Source organism: Exophiala aquamarina (assembly GCF_000709125.1).
Source record: "Exophiala aquamarina CBS 119918 chromosome Unknown aczIA-supercont1.2, whole genome shotgun sequence".
NCBI lineage: Eukaryota > Fungi > Ascomycota > Eurotiomycetes > Chaetothyriales > Herpotrichiellaceae > Exophiala > Exophiala aquamarina.
Genome location: NW_013550586.1, coordinates 2,855,591 through 2,867,165, shown reverse-complemented (window position 1 = coordinate 2,867,165; position 11,575 = coordinate 2,855,591). Strand labels below are relative to the sequence as shown.

The following is an 11,575-nucleotide window of genomic DNA, read 5'->3' as shown; positions in this document are numbered from 1 at the left end:
TAGATGGTCAACTAATGACAAGTGAATGCGGCCACTGTACACAAGGCTTCCCAGCATTGGGATGGAAATCTCGTAATTATAGGCGGGGATCAAAATGAACAGTTGGGACGCGGGTGAGGGTCTTTTGGCCCCCAGTCAGACCGAGCAGGTGGAAGAAATAAAGTAATGGACAAGACCGTCAAGTAGAATCGAGGCCTTTGAAAGCCTTATTTGAAAGGTGCAACTATGCACAGAGCAATGGTGTTGCAGTCTATTGTAATTTGTCGTCTTCTACAGGGAGAGGAAGACTCGGCCAGGCTGGAACCAACGCTTCTGCGCCAGCGCCAGTGAGTACTGCACTGAGCAGTTGTGATAAATAGCGGCAGTGGTGTTGCATAAGTGGCACTGGTAGCCTTAGCGGCCGGATCTGTGCGGTGCGTCACTGTGCCTGGCCCGTTTTGGAGACGCTGGAATTCTCCACGGTGCCGTTGATGCGTTGATGCGGAATGTCCTGCCTCGAACTGCACCGGTGTTCCGTCGTAAGGCATTCCACTCTGAGAATTAAAAGCAGTCAAGTTCTACAGGGTGTATTGTAGACTGCAGTCCGGTCCTTCGAAATTCGGACAGAGTATGTGAGCCTGCGGGTGGCTGATGATGTTGTTATCATCCACTACTGGGCCATCCATGGGCCTAGTTAGGTCAAAAGCACTAATAGACCTAAGTGGTAGCTAGTAAGTAGTAGCTAGTATACCACATAGTTGCTGTGACTGAGCCCAGCGTTGAATGTGACCTACTAGGCTACTACTACTCCGTACTGGGTACTCTAGAGTTCCAGAACGAAGTGCCAAGTGCCTGTGCCACCATGCCGAGAGGAAAGCGTGGGGGCACCTTGGGGGAGGACCTGTGGCTAAGGCTTAGGCAACAGGTCCAAATCCATAGCCCCTCGGCCCATGGCCATAGCGTCTCGAGTCGGGTGTCCGGGCAACTGGGTGAGAAACTGGGAAGCGGGAGGCGGAGGGGCGTGACTCTAAGTCATGTGGTGGGCCGTGGCAATGTGGCAGGCAAGGACGGATAAATGCCCTGGTACCGCCTAAGGACCGACCTCAGTTGGGACTAGTGTTCCCAGAGTGACGCTCAACCCGCCTCAGAATGCATCATCTGGTCTTCCGCCTATCTCGGGCGGTGATTCACTCTCTCTCTGCCATTATCTATCTATCTGTCCGCCTACTCAATCCATCCTTCCCCAACCCCATCTCATCCATTTCATTTTCATCTGCATCTGCATCTGCCCTCCATTTGCCTACTCTTCCATCATCCATCACATTGTCCTACTGCCGTGCTCATTGAATCTGAGTACCCTGTCTCTTCCCATCTTCCTGGATCCTGTTGTCCTTCTCGCTGCATCCTCCCAACATGAAGAGTTTCCTCGGTCTCTCCCTACTCCCTCTCCTGGCGGCTGGCTCGCCAGTCATCGTGGAAACCATCCATAAGGATGCTGCTCCGGTCATCTCCTCCTCCAACGCAAAGGAAATTCCCGACTCCTACATGGTCGTCTTCAAGCAGCATGTCTCCAACGCCGATGCAGTTGCTCACCACAGCTGGATCCAGGATCTACATTTGACCAACCAGGTCAATAAGCAAGAGCTGAGGAAGCGCAGCTTCGGTTTCTCTGAAGACACCATCTTCGAGGGTTTACGCCATACATACAACATCCCTGGTGGTCTTCTGGGCTACGCTGGCCATTTTGATCAAGACGTCATCGAGCAAGTCCGCAGGCACCCTGATGTGAGTTCCCTGCTCTGTCCATGATTACATTTCCCAAGTTCGCAGTTATTGGCTGCAACCATCAGCTTCTGAACCTGCAAGACTTGCTTGATACCCCAATCACAATTCCCACATGATTTTGGGTCTTGCTCGCTGCCATTGCGTCTTATCGAATGCTCACGTGCTTCCCTCTTTAGGTCGAATATATCGAGCGCGACTCCGAGGTTCACACCATGAAGGAGACACCTGCCCTCGAGAAGAACGCCCCATGGGGTCTTGCCCGTATCTCTCACCGCAAGTCCTTGGGCTTCGGAGATTTTAACAAATACCTCTACTCCGAGGACGGTGGTGAAGGCGTTGATGCTTACGTCATTGACACAGGCACCAACACTGAGCACGTCGACTTTGAGGGTCGTGCCAGCTGGGGAAAGACCATTCCACAAGGCGATGAGGATGTTGATGGAAACGGACACGGAACTCATTGCTCTGGCACTATCGCTGGCAAGAAGTTCGGTGTTGCAAAGAAGGCCAACATTTACGCCGTTAAGGTTCTCAAATCTAATGGATCTGGTACCATGTCGGATGTCGTCAAGGGTGTCGAATGGGCTGCCACTGCTCATTCTGGCTCCGTAAGCGCAGCGAAGAAGGGCAAGAAGAAGGGCTTCAAGGGTAGCGTCGCCAACATGAGCTTGGGAGGTGGCAAGTCTAGAGTTCTCGATCTCGCCGTCAACGCCGCTGTCGATGCTGGTCTTCATTTCGCGGTCGCCGCCGGTAATGACAATGCTGACTCCTGCAACTACTCCCCTGCTGCTGCCGAGAACGCTGTCACTGTGGGTGCTTCAACTCTCGCTGATGAGCGTGCCTACTTCTCCAACTTTGGCGCATGCAACGACATCTTCGCCCCCGGTCTCAATGTCCTTTCCACCTGGATCGGAAGCAAATATGCTACTAATACCATTTCCGGAACATCGATGGCTTCGCCCCATATTGCCGGCCTCCTTGCCTATCTCTTGTCACTTCAACCTTCCAACGACTCCGCCTACGCCGTTGCTGAAATCACTCCCAAGAAGTTGAAGGCCAACATCATCGCCATTGCGACCGAAGGCGCCCTCACCAACGTCCCCGCTGACACAGCCAACATTCTTGCCTGGAACGGCGGTGGCAAGTCCAACTACACTGAAATCATCAAGGATGGAGGCTACACTCTTGACAATGCTGCTGGCACTGAATCCTACCTCAGCGAGAAGGCTCAGGAGCTCAAGCTTGAGCTCAAGAAGATTGCTGCTGAGTTGGAAGCCCTCGTCGAGGCATCCTGAACTCTTTGTGTTCACGACTCGTTTCTGCAACTGAGCGACTCTTCGACGTTATAGTTAGGCTTGGGTCTTTTGCAGATATGGGATAGAGCATATTTTACTCGGGAGCTGGTTTGGCAATGGGGCATGGGTAATAATCCTTGTTTGATGATATGGACAGGATGGTTTGCAGGGATGGTGGTTTCAGTGCAACATCCTTGGCATCGTATTTCAAGATCTGGCGAATACGCGTCCGGCGGTTCAGAAGGTTTTGATAGACCCTCCAGCCATAGACTAGCATTCTTGTCTAGTATTCTTATCAGACTTTGCCAGTGAACTGTGTGAAACTACCATCTTTTCCCTTCCTGGATCTTTTTTCATCATCAGTATTCCCTAAGCATAGCGCTCCCTGGGTTGTTTATAGCACCTCCCTCCATTCCAGTCGTGCATGCACGAGTTGACAGTTGGAATTTCAGTAAGAACACTCGAATCTGTGACCCGATCACGGGGCAAAGGACTTGTCTCGGAGTTGGCGGCGTCTATCTTCTTGTCTCTGCGTTGAGCAGCGGAGCTCCGATTACTCCGGCTCCCCTGCTGCCGCTGACCAGGTTCTCCACCTTCCTCTACCTCTCCATCATCACCTTCTCCACCAGGCAGATCTTTGAATTCGCCCTCGGCAACCCTCGCGACAAGCCAAGTCCCCTGGCCAGCGGCGCGCTTGAAGAAGTCCTGATTCTCCTCAAACGTGCGGCGCGCACTCTCGGGACACAACAAGTACGTCAGGATGCCAGCAATAGCATTGGTGATTGCGAAGACCAGCAGCAGGAAGTACCCGAGGCTGTTGAACCCGATCGGGGTCAGCAGCGTGACGGCGAAGTTCGCAATGCCCCAGACGACGACCGAGATGGCGGCGCCCTGGGCGCGCGCTGTCGATGGGAAGATCTTGGTCGGGATCAGCCATGGTGGCACCAGCCAGCCAATCCCGAAGACCGACGTCGCCAGGTACAGGACCGTGATGCCGGGGGTGCCGGTTGCAAGCAATGGCATGGACAGCTGCTCTCCATTGTACGCGAGGCCGCCGAGCAGTGTGAGCAGGGCGAAGGATATGCATAGCCACAGCGCGCCCTCGACCATCAGTCTGCGGCGCCCTACCCGGTCGATTAGGATCCAGGCCAGCGTCATCGTCGCGAAGTAGAAGAGGTAGTTCCCCAGTGTGATGTATTCTGCTTCTGTGACGCCGAAACCTAGGAGTTCGAAGATCTGTGGGCCGTAGACCTGAAAGTCGCGAGTGCTAGTCAGTATGTTTCTGGGGTAGAGTACATCTGTTGTAGAAGAGCAACTGTACCGAAACCGCTCCATGTCCGGTCAACGCTTGGTTGACTTGGCCCATAATTGTGATGGCCGTCGGGTGGAATTGGGAGCCCGAAGGCCACAGCATGTCCGCATAGCTGACCGATCCATCCCCTCTTCCTGCTTGTGCGCCTCGAGCAGACCCTGGATCCGGTCTTCGACGGCATCCTCTCCAAACACGCGAGCAATGGACTTCTTCGCTCGATCCTCTTCACCGTTGAGGACCAGCCAACGAGGCGTTTCAGGGAGCAGATTCGCCCCGGTGAAAAGCAACGCGGGATATATCTGCATGATGATAATCGGCGGCCGCCATGCCCAGTTGATGCGACACTAGCATGTTGACGATAAAGGCCATATTCAGGCCGAAGATGTTGGCCTGGAATTCCTGAGCAAGGGCGGTCCCGCGTTCATCATCGGAGGAGATTTCGCTGCTGTAGACGGGCACAACCGAATCGTTACCTCCTGACACACCTAAACTTCGTCAGCGCCTGTCACCCACTGCAAAATGTTGAAGAAGGCTGTTCCAGCCAAGGGGGGGATCCTCACCGACACCCAGTCCCATCACAACCCTAGCGACCAACATTATAGCCAGCGCAACACTTGGATTGTGGCCCATGTTCCCAAACCCAGAGATGAGCATCAGGAGGTCGCCCACGCTGGCGGTGGCCAGACAGGCAAAGATGCCAGGTCGCCTTCTCTTCGCGTCGGCAAACTTGGACGCGAGCACCACTCCCACTGCACAGCCAAGATAGTACACCGAGACGACTACGCCGACAATCGGGGATTCCTCGTCGATGCCCATGGTTGAGAGGTAGGACTTGTTGGTGTTGATCAGGGACATCATACCTTTTTGGTTTTTTTAGGACGTCAGCGTCAGCTGGAGGCAAAGCAGCATGTTTTGGGAGTGTACTTGCCTTGGTCATATCCATACAGGGCGATCGCCGTGGAGCTGAACAGCACGACTTGCGTCTGCTTGCCCGTGATTTGCGAAGGCTGAAGCCAACCATCTCGTACTTCGCGTCAGAGGAATTGCTTACGGGCTACACCTGGGCCAGCTTGTCCAGCAGCGCAAGGGCTTATCGACAACGGGTCGCTGTGGCCACTCTCTCTCTCCCGCCAAGCAACCAAGCCGAAATCACTCGCAGAAAAGCATTTCAAGAAGAGTATGTAAATGGAGTGAAGCTAATAACCCAATGTCGGTCGACATGATTGACGAGCTAGGTACTTGCTCCGTCCATGACATGCACACAGGTATGTACCCCACCAAGGGTCTGCAGGCGCCCCAAATATATATATTGAGGGGACTTACCTTTCTTAACCATGGCCCTGGGCCATACGGTGCTTACAGAACGGGAGGAATGAAAAATGGTGACGTCCGTAGTTGTGACTAGTTAGCTTGGTGGTCGTCGGAGTGAGGGGCACAACAGCGAGGAATATGTGTAAAAAAGTTCTTCGGTGGATTGATGCAAGTGCAAGGAATCTCTTGTTGTCCTGATGTTATTCGATCTGCAAATCTCGCCAGTTGCAACCAAGCATCGGCTGCGTGCGAGCCTGCAGGTGCAATATTCCCAGTGACAGCAACTTGCTTATGGATCCTGATCTGTTCAACCATATCACTGTTCGGGAGGCCCGTTGCATTCATTCTATGGTACATACATGTGAGGTACTTGGCACAAAAGACCGCTCCCAGGGAAGAAAAAAAGATCATTTATTCGGAAAAATATCTCATATGCTCGTAGAACGCCGCGTCCTGCGCTGATGAAATAAAGGTGTAGTCTCACCATCATCGTCACGATCCCCCACTGGTCCTAAACCTAGTCCATCATACCTCCCCGGCGGCATGGTGCCTTGCACTCCAAAACCCTCGGTCTCCTCCAGGATATCGACGTGCCGGACCAGGTGCTGGTCAATCTCGTTCCTGAAGACCAAGTTGGAGGGGGGCTCCCGCCAACCGTATTTGACGCGGATGCTGGCAAGTTCTTCGGCGATCTCTGGTCCGCTGAGCAGACATCCCCTCTCTCCCAGCTTCTCGACGATGGGACGTAGTAGCTTGGCCGTACTCAGGCAACTGGCATCTCGGATGATGGCCGAGTTGCCCCATGCGATCACGCAGACGAGGGCGACCAGATGCACGAACGGAATCACGCCGAGGATGGCGCTGGACCATTTCCATTGAATGTCCACCTCCTGCGCCGGTACGGGGTAGTATCCAGTGACGTTGCTCCGCGGGCCGTTGTAGTCGAACGACGCAATAGCTCCTATACTGTACTCCATGATGTTCAGGGCAATTCTGGTCGTGTTCGCCGGGGAGTTGGGGCTCCACCACGACTGTGTCGGATAGCGTACGTATTGATACGTGTCATCAGCTGAGAAATTGAACCCCGTCCACCCAATGGCGCCGGCCAGCATGCGAGCCTGCGGCTCCGGCATTTGGAGTGTGGCCACCGTCGAGTTACCGAGCACATATGGTTCGATGCCTGCTATCTCTGTCACCTTGTTTTGGCAGCTGTAGAATGAAGGTGCCGGAATTGTGCGGCCATTCGCACTTTGCAGTGCCATGATATTTGAACAGCGTGGGCCACATGTTGAGTTTAGCACTCCCACGTATGTCATCGCACCAGGTCCCACTCGAACCACATCCAGGGTGCGCCGTTGGCGATCCTCGTCCAGGTAGGTGATTATTGGATTGGTGCCGTTGCCTCCTTCCAAGACTTCAAGCTCGACGCACGTCGCAGTCACACTGACATTTCGACGGGTCATAAGCGTGAGATCCGGATTCCAGGGATTCGCGTCCTCAAAGATGTACGTGAAGGTCGTGTAGTCCTTGTTGTAGTATACTGTCGGGCTGCTTGGCCGGCCCCAAACCGCATCGTGACTCACGTCTCTGTAGCTAGCATCAATCAACTCGTAAACATAGTACTGAGCCTGACTGCCATAAATGTTGGCAGATCCAAGCTGAGAGCTGAAACCAGGATCGGTGTTGGTCCAGGGGTCATCGATGAAGGTGAAGTTCGCAACGCTCAATTGGCCGAATTTGAGAGCCGGCATGCTCGACGTGTTAAGATTGTAGGTAAGGCCAAGGAGGGCCACCAGGACCTGAAGCATAACGTTGACGCCTACCCATACCAAGCATAGCCACTGCGTCTTGTTGATCCACAGTAAGGGTCGCCCTCGAGTTCTGGCGACCCAACACAGCTTCAAGACCTTCCTCAGACTCTCGCAGTGCATGATGAGATCGAATTCATCGAGTGAGCGATAGTTGGCAGCCAAGATCTTCCAGCGCAGAATCAAAGCCATTTCTTTGAACGAGCTGGCGAGATTGTTTCCGAGGAACAGCGACAAAAGGACGATTATGGCGTTGAATGCCTTCACTTGGTGCACTGACATCCACGCCAACCTCCCAAAAACAGCCAGGCATGCAGCGAGCAGACCGCATAGGAATACGGTGATCAAGAACTGCGTGAATCCAGCGGCAAACAATCGGCGTCGTTGGCGACCTGGCCGAAACTCCCTCACGGTGCGGGAGGTGGGAAGAGGGCCATGTCGAATGGACACCGAGTGTCGCCACGGTTGGCGCAGCACAGTCGGCCCATTCTGTCTGCTGTTCCCTGTCCTTTGAGGAGAGATGGGAGAGAGGGGAGAGAGGGTATCGCTCCACGTCAACGGCGCAGAGACAGATTCAGTTATAGGCGAGCGAGGGTATTTCTCCATGGGTTGATTGCTAGTCCTTGTGCCACATACTCTGAGGACATCAAGATGGGATGATTGACGGTCATGAAGTTTGAAGGAGGCATGGTGAATTCAAAAACGCACCCACCGAGGTGGCGCCCGAGATAAACTCTTTCAAGGGCTCAGACATCGCTTGTGGCGTCGACGTCTAAGCTGCGCGCCCAATACTTACCCACGGGAGGGAGGGGAGGCTCAACCAGAAGTTCCGAGCAAAATCTTGCTGAGGCCTGGACCAGCCGCTGGCCATAGCTGAACCAAAAAGATGGCTGCATCGGCTGAGCCAAGACGTGGTTGCTCTGCGATAAAGGCGCACGTACCACCCCTTCTCCCATCCATGAGAAGGATGAGATGCTCGGTGACCAATCATCGAGGCAACAAATCTTCGTCTAAAATAGATTGAGATTAGCGAGACATTTTAGCTCAAAAACACGGGATGCGACTTTGGGTTTTGCGATGCAACATTTTCCTAACAATGTCTTATTGAGCGTGATGACCATCCATTTTGAATCGGGTGTCTGATGATTACATATAGAAAGATTCGAGACACCCCAAAAATGCCACCATATCTAGTGCTTGCTATTCAATTTTCTCATGTTTTTTCAGACCCATTTGGTGCGGGCAAGAACAACTGTTCTCAGGGCAAATATTCGTCGGCATAAATATCATGGTCGTACATTATCCAGGAGGGTACAGCAACCTCAAAGTCGAGATTTGCTACAGCAATCCGCTCTCCCGCCCGTGCCATTGGTTGCGGCATTTGTAGCGCCATTGGTCAGAACAGATGCATTATTTTTCGACGACGGGACGTCGATGCTTGGGTTTTCCGAGAAGAAATCCGCTGGTCGAAGATTGATTTGATGGATCTCAACTGGCCTATGATCTGGTTAGCAACGTCGCCCATATTGAAGGGGAGTTTGGGGGGTGGGTGGCATACATAACCGGCCAGTCTTCCACTCTGGGATTATGGGTCAGGCCAAAAACGCTCCATACAACAACATCTTCGTCATTGACATTTTCGTTTCGCTTCACTGCGTCCGCAACGCCGCCAACTTCATCTCGACTCTGAAGAGTATATCGACCTCCAGCATAGTATTCACCGTCAAGGTGCTTTGTGACCCAAACGTGATGCTGTGCAAAAAGTGCTCTTCTGGATTGGATAGACGTCGGATCCGCAAGAAGAAGCTGGGTTGCGGGGGGCGTAAATTTGTAGCCAACCGGCTTACCACTGATTGGATTGAGCTTGCTTTTGTTGATCATCTTGATAACACGATTATGTTGAGGAGCAGCGTCGAGATGTTGACTCGTCTCGATGACGTTCTGCCTCACTTCATAGTAGTTACCGTATGGATTTTCCTCCTTACTGATGGGTGCCCTGTGAGACTCCTCTGCGAGCACAGTGTTCTTGTAGCCATCAATAGCCGGATCGATGCGGACACAGAAGACGTGTTGATGGTTCTGTGCCAAAGCTCCTGGGGACACAACGTTGCCATAGGCACTCGTCTTTCCAGCGTCGATATTGACAACAGACACAATACCAGTGGCTCGGGTTTCAATCGTTATTCCACCTGACTGGTCAAACTTATACGCGAAGATGTACTCATAGTTGGCCAGAGTAATGATAAACTGAACGACCAGTTCTCGGTTTCTAGTCACAACAGCACGACCAGTTCTCCAATTGGTGTGCTTCCATGCAATGCCATTGTCCTGCTCATGGAGGCAGACCACATTCTTGGCGGGTTGGGCTGTCCCATCTGGGCCAGTGCGTACAGCATCAAAATACTAGAAAGTGTGTCAGGTTTATAGCAGAAGAGCTCGATAGCCGTGCGAGACACTCACGTTTATCACCCCGAGACAGTCACAGCCAAGATGTAAAGAGTTTGCACAGTTTCCAGCACCACCATCGCCAAAGTCGAAAGCCTGTTTTCTAGGAAACGGTCCACGAGGATCCGCATAAGGGACAGTCTAAATTCTCATCAGGTCCACTCGCTATCAGCGATCTGAAAGCAACTTACCATTTCGCTGACACTAAGTCTGTAGAGGACACTTCTTCCATCGAAATGGACATCATGAACGGTAGCTCCTTCTCTTGGGTTGAATCCGACTCGGAACCTCCAGTTTTGCCATTCGATAAGTCCACCATCAACCGAGAACGATGGGCCTTCTGGTTGCAACACATTGAGAGGCTTGAGGGTCTTTCTTGTTCCATTCTTCAATAGCTCTGGAACATACTCTGAAGTCTTGCAATGCCCAATAATATTCTTCGAGTGGGTTTTTGCATCTAGAGCGTCACCTTTCCCACCGGTCGCCAAACGATCGACGCGAACAATCTCTTGTTTTGCTGCATCTAGGACTGGGATAAATGGGAGGGGATAGGCGTAGAAATTAGAATCCGGGTTCCCAGATCGTGTGTCCCTGGCGAAGCAAAGTCCCTGGAAGTAACGCGGGTTGTCCTCCTCTGGTTTTGGGCCTCCGTAAGGCCAGGGCTCGACGATGACTTCAAAACCTTCCGGCAGCTCAAATTCTGCGCATACGTCTTTGAATAGTTGAGAAGTCTTGCAAGCCTCAACAAGATCATCAAACTCGTTTCTGCCAAGCGGTCAGTAAAGGACACTAGAATGATGGAGATAGTCTTACAGCGTCAGGCCAGCATGGTGGGTCTTGCTGTCGACAACAACATGCTTGATTCTTTTACCTTGATCCAAATCCACGATTGCCTCATTGTAGTGAGGTATCCGATCAGAACCGATCACATCATATTGCACAAGAGCTGTGCGAGCTGGAGGTGGGACACTCGTTCCGGCATGCTCGGCGGCCAGAAATTCGATTACTTGGCTTTTGGGAGGCTCTTCTAGATATATTTCTCGAAAGCTAAGGACCGTATCTTGATGAAGGCTTGCCACGATATCCCGAGCCTGGTTGGTCTCGTTGACAGACAGGATATCCAACGGATGAGGAGCCATTTTCTAGAAAGATGATGAAGGTGATGATGACTGTGCAAAGGAAGACAGGTTATGGCCCTGTGAGAGTGTAGGAGTAGCAAGAAATCTCCGGGGTCGAGTATTTATATCTGGAACATCAAGTTGCTTGGCTGGGAAACGCTATTCTCTCTTACCTATTTGGGTGAACTTGATAGTGAGCTAGCACTGTTTGGCTGTATGCAAGGTTATCAACCCAGGAAGCTCCTCATGATGGAGGCAAGTATGTCCATCAAAACAGATAAAGGCGAGTCGGCACTTGGAAGGAATCTTCGGAATGGAAATGCTGAAGACGTTTTGTGATTTCGGTTGGGCCTTCTCTTTTAGGGCTTGACTGTTGCACCGTTTGGCAATGCAGCCGCTTTGTGAACAGTATCCGGTCAGACGGGCGAGTATCTTCATGTGAGCAGTTCAAACACCGGGGACCGGGTAGGGTTGAATGGAACCATATATCAACATGGCACCTGACTGAGATGAAAGCCCCTG

The 11,575-nt window shown here is 52.4% G+C and overlaps 4 protein-coding genes across 4 annotated transcripts; 1 reads left to right on the top strand and 3 right to left on the bottom strand.

Moving 5' to 3' along the window:
* Positions 1 to 1,392: 1,392 nt before the first annotated feature.
* A1O9_02857 (cerevisin) lies at positions 1,393 to 3,059 on the top strand (the record flags this gene model as incomplete). The annotated part of the gene is made up of 2 exons (XM_013408428.1): positions 1,393 to 1,764; positions 1,941 to 3,059. The coding sequence occupies 2 exons, from the start codon at positions 1,393 to 1,395 to the stop codon at positions 3,057 to 3,059; spliced, it is 1,491 nt and encodes a 496-aa protein (XP_013263882.1).
* A 369-nt stretch (positions 3,060 to 3,428) lies between these two features.
* Positions 3,429 to 5,187, bottom strand: A1O9_02856 (uncharacterized protein; the record flags this gene model as incomplete). The annotated part of the gene is made up of 3 exons (XM_013408427.1): positions 3,429 to 4,326; positions 4,489 to 4,715; positions 4,885 to 5,187. The coding sequence occupies 3 exons, from the start codon at positions 5,185 to 5,187 to the stop codon at positions 3,429 to 3,431; spliced, it is 1,428 nt and encodes a 475-aa protein (XP_013263881.1).
* A 923-nt stretch (positions 5,188 to 6,110) lies between these two features.
* A1O9_02855 (uncharacterized protein) lies at positions 6,111 to 7,682 on the bottom strand (the record flags this gene model as incomplete). Its single annotated transcript, XM_013408426.1, has 1 exon — positions 6,111 to 7,682. The coding sequence occupies one exon, from the start codon at positions 7,680 to 7,682 to the stop codon at positions 6,111 to 6,113; it is 1,572 nt and encodes a 523-aa protein (XP_013263880.1).
* A 1,130-nt stretch (positions 7,683 to 8,812) lies between these two features.
* A1O9_02854 (copper amine oxidase 1) lies at positions 8,813 to 11,074 on the bottom strand (the record flags this gene model as incomplete). The annotated part of the gene is made up of 5 exons (XM_013408425.1): positions 8,813 to 8,987; positions 9,049 to 9,893; positions 9,951 to 10,076; positions 10,127 to 10,700; positions 10,749 to 11,074. 5 exons carry the CDS (start codon positions 11,072 to 11,074, stop codon positions 8,813 to 8,815), a joined length of 2,046 nt encoding a protein of 681 aa, XP_013263879.1.
* Positions 11,075 to 11,575: the final 501 nt, after the last annotated feature.